This window comes from Citrus clementina, unplaced genomic scaffold (genome assembly GCF_000493195.1).
Source record: "Citrus clementina cultivar Clemenules unplaced genomic scaffold, Citrus_clementina_v1.0 scaffold_7, whole genome shotgun sequence".
In the NCBI taxonomy this organism is placed as follows: domain Eukaryota; kingdom Viridiplantae; phylum Streptophyta; class Magnoliopsida; order Sapindales; family Rutaceae; genus Citrus; species Citrus x clementina.
Window position 1 is genome coordinate 935,104 of NW_006262075.1, and position 13,423 is coordinate 948,526.

Genomic DNA, 13,423 nt, shown 5'->3' on the forward strand with positions numbered 1-13,423 from the left:
GTTTATAATTAACAGAAAAAGTTACAGAGTAGTTCAGACTGAATGATTCAGAGTAACAGTTAAAAATAATGATTAATCAACGTAGAGTAGAAGCGCAATGGCCCGTTGGCCATGCGTACATATATCGAATGAATATACATAACCAGGCGGGATTCCGAAAATTATAGAGCAGGCCAAGCATACATGTTTATTCTTTGTTCCGGTTTTCGCTTCTTAATTATTTGACTGAGGACACACCAATGGACAAATCACTCGTATTCTGAATAACTTATCACGTTGACCATTTGAAAGTACTGTATGTAGTTATGATTCTTGATTTTGACTTTGCAGCTAAATTAAATGAATTTGGATGTTTTACACGTACGACATGTCTTCGCTTTCAAACCTTATTAATATTAAAATTCATTCTTAGACGTGGGCTGGCCAATGCCAATCTAACTGCCTGCTCGTAGTGCTAGTGGCTCCAATCTAAATAATTCGTAACAATGTGAGCTGAGTTGCCCAAGTAATGTGCGAACGAACCCACACATCATAAGAACCCAATTGATCAACCTGTACCTGCGTGAATAATGATCCCTCCTCCGAACAACTACAAACGAGTATTAGGACTAGGTGATACTTAATATACAGAGGACTAAATCTATATTCAAACAAAAAAGGCACTCGATTTGCCCAATTTCAACATCACAACAGGTAGATTAGCTAGTTGCTTGAGTTTGTCCAATTCCCATGCCAAATAATCTTCGTCACACTTGTATTTATGAGATATCTATCGTGGAGTTGTCTTTTAGCATTTTTAATTATATAGAGTTGACAAACTATATATTCCCTTTACAATGACCAAATTTAAACTAAAAAAGTGTGTATTGTGTTGTGCCATAGCATAATATAAAATGAAGAATGATAAAAAAGCTTCATTTTCTCAATTTTAAGATAGATTAAAACTTGAAAAAAGATATCAACATTGGCGGTGAAGTTGGTGCAGATGAATCAATGGGAGAGCTCTTCAATTTGGTTTTAGTAATTTACTAAACATGATTAAATATGCTTGTGTTAAATATAATTTTAACTAACACATTCCATTTTCTCTTAATTACTTTTGCCCAATGATGAAGTGAAGTCATATAAGACAATATATAAAATGCTTATTAGTGCTAGGATTTGTGTCCTTGCCAGTTGGCCATTAGATGACGCCATGGATGTTTCTACTTTCTATCTTGTGAATACAAAAGGGTATATGACAAGTTGATCAAGAAAAATATTAAAAAGTAAATATATTTTTTCTTCTTTTTCATTTCCATATAATCAGCTTATCATACTTTTGTTTCTTCATGTACTTGAAATACAACACCTTTTACCTTAAATATGTCGTTAGAAGAAAGTATCTGCACACCAAAATCAATACATATTTGACTGGACATTAATTAGAATAAGGCTAACCTATCTAATTTCGAACCTAGAACGCACTATAATATAATTATGCTAATAATTAAGCACACATAAAACCTTTATCATCCTCTAATTTTGATATCGATATTAACAGACTAAAAGCTTCATCAATTATTCACTTAATTAATTGATTAATAATAATTAAGCTTTATTTATGCAGCAACTGCTTTATCCTGTATGTTAGTACTTTTGACGTGTATCGGACATCCGCTCTTTAATCTTGCAAACATTGCCCACTTGTCAATACTTGAATCCGAATCAATCATCTCCCATCTGAAGAAAGAAATTTTCATATATAAACGTTCATGATTAATCTCAGCAATTAATTGCCAAACTGCTTATAATTAACGAGATTAAAAAGACTTTAAACTCACTTATAAGTTGTGATAAGCCGGTGAAGAAAAACAAGCATCATAGCTTTAGCCATGTGCATTCCTAAACATGCCCTGCCCCCCATGCTAAAAGGTATGGATCCATATGGTTTTGACTCATCTCCCTGTGACCGCAGGAATAATAACAAGTAATTTGATTACTCAATTTTGCATTAATTTCTAATTCATTCAGAATTCGTTTATATTAATTCAAAACAATCACTTACATCAAATCTTGAAGGATTGAACTTGTAGGGATTGCTGTGGACCGTGGAATCAAGGTGTATTGATTTAGCATCAATATTCACACTCCACCCAGCCTTTATCACGTAGCCTGACAAATACAAACAATTGGTATTCAAATAAACTTCAAGTTTACAAGATAATTGTTAATTAATAGCCCTTAATTTATTGCTGTTGATAATCAAACAAACCTTCTATTTCACAGTCATGGATCACTAATCTTGGATACCATGCCACTATAGAGGCCATTCTCAGAGATTCTTTAACTACCTGTTAGATAATTACCATTTTTACTAATTCTTGTTAAATTTCAAAGTAATTAAAGAAATCAACTTAAAAGTGAAAGTAATTAACTAATAAGTTCTGTGCGATCAAATATGATATACCTTGGAAGCATATGGCATTCTGTTAAGATCTTCCAGGGTGAGAAGTGATTTTTTGGTTCTTTCCATGAGCGGAAAATGTTCTGCCTGCTTCAGTCAACTTTAATTGAATGGACATAGGAAAATGAACGAATAAATAAAATAGTGAATGAAAATGATGATTGGCAGAATAATACCTTGAGTTTGTCTAGGACCTCTTCATTTTCGGACAGGTACTTGACCATCCAAGTGATTGCACTTGCTGTGGTATCTTGACCTGCAGCCAATTATTTGTTTATACTACGAATAATTTATGACAACATTTTATATTTTCTTTTTCCTTTTTTGGTGTAGACAACATTGAATTTTTGTAAGTTCTGATCACCTGCAATGATCATGGTCAAAATATTATCTTGGATCTCTTCATCCGTTAACTTTTTTGGGGTTTCGCTAGAAGAAGAAGACAAAGAAGCTCTATCTTTGTCAACAGCATCCTCTGCCAAAAGGCACTGTAAAAAATCTTCGTGAGTTTCCAAGCCTTTTCTTCTAATGTTAATCATCTTCTCCAATGTTCTCATAATTCTTTTTCTTGCCTGAAATCATCATCATTTAAAGAAACAACAAAGTGATAATTAATTCAGTTATCATCACCCTGATACATGTTAAGTAGTAACAATTTATATTACCTTAACTCCTCTGTAAAATTTGGTCCACGGTAACTTCAAAGGGAATGCAAGCATGGCATCATAAACTCGAGCCACATCATTTTCAAGCATCTCTAGTTCTTTTCCACTCTCTAAACTCAACAATATCTTGCACATTGCTTTAAATGTTACCTACGCAAAATGTACAGTAATACTAATTAAAATAATAATAAAAAACCCATTAACGTACGTATTTATAATAATATAAATAATTATAAAAAAAATAATATAACCTTTAGTGCTTCTCTGAGAACGACAACGGTGGCTGCTTTGTGTTCCCAGTCACTAAGATTTTCCAAAACAAGTTGATCAAACTGTTTAGTGAAAATTGATAAAGAACTCAAGGAGAACAAGTTAGCAAGACGACTGCGTATCAATTTGTGCCGTTGGGTCGAAGCACAGAGCACACTATTATCGCCTACGATCTCTCCCACTGACTTAATGTATCTCTTCGTAAAATTCTCCCCTTCATTATTTAGTATAATCTTTGCTGCCCCCGTGCTTGAAAAAAACACATTAGTTGTCCCAAATATGTTGGTCCTGAAGCAATCCCCATACCTGCACCGCCCACAATTCAGTTTAATTTCTCTCATTCCGTCGAGGTCACATCCAAACATTGATTAATAAACAAATATGTACATGTACATGTAGTATTGATGAAGCGATGCATGCATGAACAGATGAACTATACGTACTTGAGATGACGAACTTGTATAAATTGATAGAAGCCTTGGCTACTATTGATGGCAGCCATGAACTGCAAGGTCTCTCCAATCAACGGTAGTCCTTCACTGCCCGGAGGAATAGAAACCGTTGATCTACCCCGCAGCATCTTCTTTGTATTCATTATGATCAAAATAATCACGATGCCAATTACGAAAACAATGTACCCATAAAGAAAAAGAGTCTCATCCATTTTTGTTTCTCGTTTTTTTTTCTGTATTATTTAATTAATTAACGAACTAACTAGAACTAAGTAGCGTGAGTGATAAAGAAAATATACTATATGTTATCACATATTACTGAATATTTTATTTATAGAGTTAATTAATGTGTGCATACATGTATTTGAACGGTGGCATGAAATCAGGAAGTGACACGTGAACGGTGTGCGAAATGCTGCTAGTATCTGTGCCAGCAAGCTTCTGTAATGTGTTCCCCACTTGTTTTTAAAAGTGGGGCATGATGAATATAGGGACGTAAGTGTTTCCATTGATAATGGTGGAGAATCATAATCATGTGATTTTGAATTTAAAGGTGTGAGTGATTCACACGCAATGATAATGGAGCTAAAACTTGTGATTAGATTTCGAGATATGCTGATTAGAGCACAGTCACAGGTAAGTGCTGCGGAGTCCTCGTTGGTATTGGGCTATGGGTTCACTTTCATCAGCTAACTTTAGTTTTGGGCCAACGTTAATGGCCTCGTTCCGTAGTTGTAGAAAAAATGTTCAGTTGAACCCACTTTTCATCTTCGTAATCCTGTTTTATACCTTTCGAATGAAGAGGAGGGGCCGAGGGGGGCAACAAAAACAAAAAAAAAGATGTGCTGATACATTCCAAAATGTTACTATAAGAACCCTAGACGGCGCTAGACCTTTTCTTAGAGACGGTATCGATTCTCAACTGACAGGGGATCCAAAAGGACGTGCTTATTTTCATTAGGTTGGGGGACAAAGATGATCGGTTTTTAATTTGTAAAAAGTTTGAGTTAAAGTGGATTAGACACCAATATCCTCAAAAGTTGCCGAAAATGCACGGATAATGGATTTGATCAAATCAAATTAGTGTAGGGGGCAGGGGGCAGCTATCATTAGCTTGACAGAATATAAAGCATTTCACGACTCATCAACCATATTGTGTCTGTCGTGCCAATTTAGAATCCTGAAACCAAAAATACGACCGCCACGACTCACGAGGCAAATATTGACAAACACTGTCGTAGTGGGAGTGGGCAGCCAAGCATTGCCGACTACGCCTGTTTCCAAAACAAGATGCAGGCATTGCATTTTGTGTTAAAATGTTGGTGTCTTTGAAAATGTCGGGGGTGTGTTAGGATACAATTTAACTATACTCTCTGGGGTGTCTGTCTATCCATTTTCTCTTTAGGGCCATCAATAGACCTCGGGCCTTATGCAAAAGTTTAAAACTGGACCTACGTGTCAATAGGTAAGAAAACAGCACCTTTACGAAATTCTCTTCAAAACCCCACTTGCTCCCTAGCCCTGCTGGCTAGACTTGGCAAAATCCGGGTCCGGTCCGGGTTTTGGTGTTGCCCGGGACCGGACCGGATGAGAGAAATGCAAGCCCGGACCCGGGTTAAAACCCGGTTTTTCCGGGTGCGGTCCGGGCTTGAGCCCGGCACCTTCCGGGTCCGGGTTTTGATCCGGGTTTTTAAAACCCGCATGTGATAACTTCAATTTTTTTTCAATTTTTTTCTTTAATTTTTTTTTTCATTTCTCTAACAATGTAAATTTTAAAAAAGAAAATAATCAAATAAACTCATTCAATCTCAAACTTTAAAAAAGAAAATAGTCAAATACAAATATATAACACATTAACAATGCAAATTTTGCACAAATGATAAATAAAAATTATTTCAATCTACTTTCTAATACCTAAATTCATCTAATTTCTAACTTAAACTCATTCAATCTATATATAAAATAAATAAATTAAATTCAACAACACAATAAATTTAAATAACATCTAACATATCATAAATTCATAATTATATATTTATATATAATATATTTATTTTTTAAATTTATTAAAAAACCGGGTCCGGTCCGGGTTCCGGGTTTTTTGTGTTGAACCCGGACCCGGGCCCGGAAATGTCCGGGTTTGAGAATTTCAAACCCGGATCCGGTTTTTATATGCATGCGGTCCGGGTTTTGCCCGGACCGGATTGGCCGGGTCCGGGCCGGGTCCGGTCCGGGCGGGCTTTTTTGACACCCCTACTACTGGCTGGGTTAATCTCTAAGATTCTAATCGTATAAAAATAAAATAAAAAGAAAAATAAAAAATACTAACATTCTATTGATATATCATTGTATTTAAATATTAATTACCTTGTAATTGTGTGTAATTTCACTATGATTTTGGCATCATTTCAACTCAAAATAAACCTAGAAACTACAATGATATCTATGAAGTCTCTAATTACGCAAATATTTTGTTTAGACAGTTCGTGAAAGATTGGTCCCTGAGGAAAATTATAACAAAGAATTGTTTGTTATCTATAAAGCTTAGTTTTCTCGATTTCATGTATCTCACAAAAATATTTTGATTAGGGAAGTTGTATTAATTTTTAAGATTTTATTTTAGGAAAAAAAATTAATTAACAAAATTTAGTTATTCAATTACATGCTATGAACATATGTAAATGAGTAAATCATTGAATTGTGGGCTTCTTTTATTTGTTGGGGCCCTTGGTCGCATAATCAATCGAGTCGAAATTCTATCTCATTTGCTCTTTTGTAAGGGCTCCTAGCATAAAAGAATTGAATGGCGTTGTAATAGTTAAATATGAAATAGATTCCTTTTTAGGTAACATGAACTCACTCATTTTATTTTTTGATTTAAATTTAAGGAGATTGTCAGTTTTCTCTATTAAAGTTAACATATAACATTTGATTGTAATTATTTTCATAATACCTAATACATCTTTGGTATCATAATTTATAATATTACCCTTAACTTCATATACACTTTTATTCATATTTATTACAAATTAAATAAATTATATAAATTGAAATAAAAATAAAATATTAAATATTAAATATTAAAAATAAGAAATATAGATTTTGATACGAATAAAAGAATCAATAATAATATTTTTTTATACTTCTATTATTTATTACACTTTTTTTTAGCAAATATATATTTAACTCATTTAGCTCTGTTTCTCTCTTTTTTAAAATTTTTGGTATCGGAGATTATTGAGTGTTATAAAAGCAATACAGTATTTATTCCCATCATCTTTTATTTATTTTATATAAACGATGATAATCATCAAATTTCAATCTCATAAATGATTATAATGATTATTCATACAATGGTCACATTTTGTATTTATCCTCATCATCTTTTATTTATTTATTTTATTTTATCATCTATCATGGTCTTTTTTTAATCAAGTTTTTCCAAATCTTCGTTATGAATTTATAATAATTTGAAAATGAAGTGTACTCATACATCGATCTTTTTTCAGAGAAAAATATTTGCTTGCCGTCAAATTTGTGCGGGCGCGGGCCGCGTGGCGTTATTTCTTTTAAAAGCATGCGCGTGCATGATGGATTCCTTGAGGTGGTTAATTTGTTCAGCACGGACACCATTTCAATGCGGAGATTCAGCTACATGTTGCTTATTTTATAGAACATTGCTCTTTGCCCTAAATTAATTATTTCAGCCTAGTTTTTTACTGACAAAAAAAAAAAAAAGACAGTAAAATTTGTTTTATAAGTAACTTCCTAGAAGTTAAATAATTGGCCAAAATAGTATTAAAAAATAAATAATATAAGGGACACACTAGAGTGCCCCCTTTCTGATACATATAATTTCACCAAAATCACGTCCCCCCCAAGGCCCCACCAGCTTGGACTATTAATTGTTCTAGAAAATGGTTTTGATAAATAAATTAATACTCTCATTTTCATTCTCTCGCTGTCGTTTTGTCGAACTCATAAAAAATTTTCAAGACATCTTAACAGGCAATTTGCTAATTAAGTTGGCCTTTGAAAAAAAGTAAGGGGTGGGTGGTCCAGCTTCTTTGGACTAATGTGTTCTTTTCCTAAATGCAGTTGTAGAAGGTTTCTTCTGATTCATTTCCATTTTTTCCAAAGAAAAAGACAAACTGCATACACTCACACAAGTGGGGTATCAATTTGACAATTTGTAAGCGCGTGTTATTGAAAAATAGGAAAGACACGATGATATAGGCAAACAAATCAATTTCCAACTTACATGTTCCCATGATGACCTTGTCTTCTTCTTCTTCTTCTTCTTCTTTTTTTTTTCCTTCTCCACTCCTGCGTCCTATTCATCTACTCTTTCTACTCCTTACAATTCTCTCTCTCTCTCTCTATTTTTTTTTTTAATAATAGGAACAATTTGTGACAATATTATATGGGTGAATATGATCTATTTTTTTTAATAATGGGAACAATTTGTGACAATATTATATGGGTGAATATGATCTACAACGTTCATTTAAAAGTATTTCATGAGAGCATAGTTTACATCATATATAGGAGAATGCTAAGGCACAGACTCTGTACCTTACAGCACCCTCACAAAATGGTCGTGGGCTCCACTTGGGCCCACTTTTCATTTGACTGTGCAAGGGCGGCTGTAAGGTGCAGAATCTGTAAGTTAGCCTCCCTCTCATATATATAATATAGGTAACTAATTATATGGGTTTCAGTGTCAAGCTATTTATTAAGAAAAAGTTTAAGATAAAATCCAGACGGACCACATGAATTTAGCGCATCGTGATTGGAAATAATTAAGATATACTACCATGTCCATGTCTCATGGGCCATGGCTGAGAGACATATATATATATATGGCTGAGTGATGATTGATATATATGTATATATTAGCATTTAGCGCTTCTGATTGGGATCCTAGTGGTAATCTTCCATGATTGGCCACTGGACTAATAACAGCGGTTTTAATTAACTGTGCTTTTCACTTAACATCATGTTGCAAGAGCAACTAAATATAAAATTAAAAAATTAAAAATACGTCAGTTTTTGGACTTTCTCGGTTCTCTGCAATATGCACGAAGCTTATCCTTACAACTTAACTTATAGACTAAATTAAAATTCGTCAACACATCTAATCATCTCCAGTTTAATTTATACCATTTAATTAATGAAGTCGACCTGCAACTTGAAGGTCTGGGCATGCACCATTTGCAGTGCAGATCGAAGTTGATGGTGCTAGCCAGCAAGACTGTTTCAGCTTTATAGCCTTTTGTTTTTTGATTTCTCCTCCTGAATTCTCATCATCGTAATCCGTAACTTCTAAAATCAAATGTTCGCATATCCGATTAACATACATATTAACTACTTTCATATCTTTTTAACGTAAGTTTTCCGAGACAGTAACGGCTCCACATACAAATACAATATTAAATAGATTCATTTCATTTCATTTGGCATAAGATTATCAAAACCCCAGGAGAGTTCAGATAGGAGAAGGTTCTAATCCACTAAAATCACAAGAAAGAGAGAGAGCATATTTTGAAATATTAGTGTTTATAAATATACAGATCTACTACTGGCTAGAATTAGAAAGATTACTGGTGACGTAAGCAGTACAGTGAGTCAACTCGCTACCAGCACTGATCAGTCTCCCAATTCCTTCCAGAATACCCGGAATATCCGGACACGGCGGTCAACGGTCTTCTTCTTGTTTGAAAGAGTCTCTGATCATAAACGGCGCGTTTTAGAGGATCCGATAGGGTGCTGTAAGCAGCATGAATCTTAATGAACTCGTCGGCCGTTGAGTCCTTGCCTTCAATCGCGACGACATCGGGATGTAAAGTCCTCGCCAGCCGCCGATACGCCGTTTTGATATCCTGGCTGGTGGCCCCCATCGGTATACCGAGAACCTCGTACAGAGAAGCGCACGACGCCATCCGGTGCTAAGGAGGATTCGACACCGTTGAATTAGTCCAAGTTGTGTTCTGTGCTGATGTGTATGAACAAGCTGTTGTAGCGGCTGCTGCGATTGGTAGATAGACTCCGACAGGTAGCGGCGGCCGAGTGGAGGTTTCAAAATTTGAGGCAGAGTTTGAGGGACAAGGGAACTTTAGAGGAGGCGAGCATTGTACACGACGAGTCGTTGTGTTGTGACGAGACAGCCTGGGCGGATTTTTCTTTTTGTTCCGTGTCTTTTATAAGAGTTGACGGTTTTAACTAGAGTTAAGCCTTTTGATAGGTCAAATAAATTACTCGCAATAATAAATTAACGACAATTACAATAATTTTTGGGTGCATAACAGTAGGAGGTTTTAATTTAGGGGTGACAAAATAAATAAATTATATTAGAGTAAAATCCTAAACAAATTAGGTTAAAATTCTGCTGATCCGAGTTTTTTAAAATTCGGATTTCATTCGTTTATTAAATGAATATTCAGATCGATTCCTTTAATTCCTTTAGTAAAATTAAACGGACTAAACGAACTGAATTGAATTTGGATTTGTTTACTGTTCATTCATTCTATAACATGTCCACAACGAATCGAATTGAATATGAGTTCGTTTACATAAAAATAATTAATAAATAAAAATTAAACAAAATAGATATAAAAAGACCACAAATTTAACATCCTACAAAATACAAACTCATTATCATTTATAATTACTAAATTAGCCTTCAAACTTCAAAAGTTTTCATACATTTTAAGGATAAATAAATAATTTAATAAAATAAATAGTAAATGAATCTTTAAACAAATGGATCATATTCGATTATGACCCATTTATTAAATGAATCATAAATGAATAAAGGAATCAATGTCCATAAACCCAAATTTAATTAGTTTAATTAGCGAATCCACTCAATGTCACCCATTCATTAAATGAATCAATTTTTTCAAATTCAAACCCACTAAATTTGCATCTAACTAAATCAGATAAATGAATCCTTACCCAAATTGCCACCATAGGTTTCATAAATAAATTAATGACAATAACACAATAATATTTGGGTGGATTTATTTGCATTCTAAAAATTACTCTAAATACTCCAATTTTAATAAAAATTTTATTATGAAAATATTCATCATAGGAAGTACTATTAAAAATAATTGATAATAAGTCAATATTATATAATTACTTTAAACACTCATATAGCTCACTCATTATTTAATGTATATAATTCTCATGCTCTAAACCTTAAATCTTTTATTTCCAACATCTTAAACAATAGTTAGATGAACTAATGATGAAATCAGTATTTCTACTTTTTTCCATAAATAAATAAATTTTGTACTCATTTTTTTTTCAAAAATAAAGCAAACAAAAGTACTATAAAGCATTTTTTTTACATCCTCTTCTTGTTCTTTTTTTTAAAAGTATTTATGGAATATTTTTTATTATAATTTTGTAATTGCAAATTATTTTGGATGCAAAATTCAATATTGAACATAAATAAAAAACTAATAAGTATATTTTTGTCAAATAATTTGTTTATACAACTTAACTTGATTATATTATTGTAAAATTTTCTTAAATCTCTTGAAATTTGGTGTATTCAATAGCTTTGTTGGTATTCTAAGTAAATAAAGGTAATTAATTTAAATAGTTTGAATAAGGATCTTTTTGAAATTTTAAAGAGTGTACAAAGTAAAACTTAATTTTTTCAAAATTAGCATATGAGTGTACATAGTAATTTTTAGAAAGTAAATAACCCCACCCTAATTTTTGTTTTCTCAATATACAAGTTTTTGGTAGTTAGATTTCAAATTACATACAAAAACACCTATAAAACTGATGATTTGCTTGTTGTATTCTTCTTTTGAGTTTTAACAATATTTTCATTACTTAAAGAAAAATATATTTGAGAATATTATATATGTTCACTCTTTTTTTATATTTAATTGGAATATTCATTCATGTGGAATTTTATGTATCTTTTTATTGAGTGGGCGAAATAATAAGTTAATAATTAATAATAAAATTAATTAATGCATATTTATAGTATTAAATGATGGATAATTCGTTAGTGAGTATTTAACTAACTACCCAAACTAAGTGCAACATTATTATTATTATTATTATTATTATTATTATTATTATTATTATTAGTGAGAGTAATAAATTCATAAATTTTTAACCAAATACAAGACAATTTTTTTAATCTTCTATCTCATTAAAATTTGAATTCAGATGATTAGTTAAATAAAAACAATTTGAAAAGCCACATGCTTAGGTACTGGAAGGAAAAAAAAAGTCGAACAAATTTTTAGATCATGTTTGGAATTGAGGTTGGGCAATTGTAGACTTTAAGTTACAGAATTAAACTATTTGGTAAACACTAGTTGATGTATCTTAAAAGATAAATTGATTTTATTTTATACTTGTATAATGAAAAAATTATTACATTTTTTTATTAATTTTATCAAATTATTATTTAAAAATTATATTTATTACATATAATTAATTTTTATTTTATAATTATAATTTTTTATACAACAGTTATAACTTAAAAATTACATTACCCTCGACACTAAATAAGACTTTAATCAACTTAAGATATAGCCAAATTGAGCGGTGGTTAAGAGAATCCCTTCATTTATGAATTATGATGGCGATGGAGATTGGGATGTGTGCTGTTTTCCTCCAATCAGTGAATGGCAGGTGCCAATCGAAATCTGGCTTCGACTTTGGATTGGGGCTTATTGCTAATTTTGCTATGGCATGCAGTAGACAGTGACCATTCCTTTATCTTCATTTCATCATTATCTTCGTTGTTATTGGGTCACATAAAAGATGTGGGGCAGTTATGTAACTATCGAGTTTAATGTAAACCCCAAAAATGGAATTTACTTAATTTTTCACGTTTACTTCTTTCCTACAATTAAGGGAAGGTAAATAAGTATAATATTTTTTTCACATTTATAACTTAAAAGTTAAGTTAATTTAATTTCACACTTATATAATAAAAAAATTATTAAATTTTTATTATTTTTAATTAAAATTATTATTTAAAAATTATATTCACAATACGTTATTAACTTTTACTTTATAATTATTATTATTATTTTTTCTATCACAACTATAACTTTTACCTCAATATCAAATATCAAATAGGGACTAAAATCTATTAACTAAGTGTTTTCCTTTCTTGAGTCGATTCTCAAGTCATTACATGATTAGGATATATTATTTGTATTCAAGTGAGGTGCATTTAACTTGGGATAAAACTATATACGGTTTATAGTGTTTACAGCAGTATTATATAATCTCTATAATAAAATGGGACGTATCTATCCAATGAGTGAATAAAAAGTTGGAGCCACTTTAAGTTCCACCTAATTGCCCATCTATTTCTCCACAGTTGTTTGAATAGGAGAAGTTGATGATCCAAAATTCTGACGAGCTCAGTGAACGATCCTTGTAGCTTAGAGCGCCCTCACAGTCAAACAGCACAATGACAAAATCATTAGGGGTTGTGCTCTACAACTGAAATAATAGCCCGTCGCCAAGCCACCGATTGGAGCCACTACGCCAGAAACAAGAGAAACGCATCCAACTTGCATGAAGCTCAAAAGTTTTGGGGA

At 32.3% G+C, this 13,423-nt stretch overlaps 2 protein-coding genes across 2 annotated transcripts; both read right to left on the reverse strand.

Moving 5' to 3' along the window:
- Positions 1 to 1,601: 1,601 nt before the first annotated feature.
- On the reverse strand, positions 1,602 to 3,976 carry LOC18037537 (abscisic acid 8'-hydroxylase 2). The gene is made up of 10 exons (XM_024181043.1): positions 3,825 to 3,976; positions 3,363 to 3,687; positions 3,112 to 3,261; positions 2,811 to 3,018; positions 2,623 to 2,702; positions 2,450 to 2,533; positions 2,255 to 2,333; positions 2,048 to 2,154; positions 1,824 to 1,945; positions 1,602 to 1,722 (listed from the first exon to the last, which is right to left on the reverse strand). The coding sequence occupies exons 1-10, from the start codon at positions 3,974 to 3,976 to the stop codon at positions 1,602 to 1,604; spliced, it is 1,428 nt and encodes a 475-aa protein (XP_024036811.1).
- A 5,407-nt stretch (positions 3,977 to 9,383) lies between these two features.
- On the reverse strand, positions 9,384 to 9,988 carry LOC18037462 (chaperone protein dnaJ 11, chloroplastic). The gene has a single exon (XM_006425392.2). The coding sequence runs from the start codon at positions 9,773 to 9,775 to the stop codon at positions 9,470 to 9,472; it is 306 nt and encodes a 101-aa protein (XP_006425455.1). The 5' UTR covers positions 9,776 to 9,988; the 3' UTR covers positions 9,384 to 9,469.
- Between the last annotated feature and the right edge of the window lie 3,435 nt (positions 9,989 to 13,423).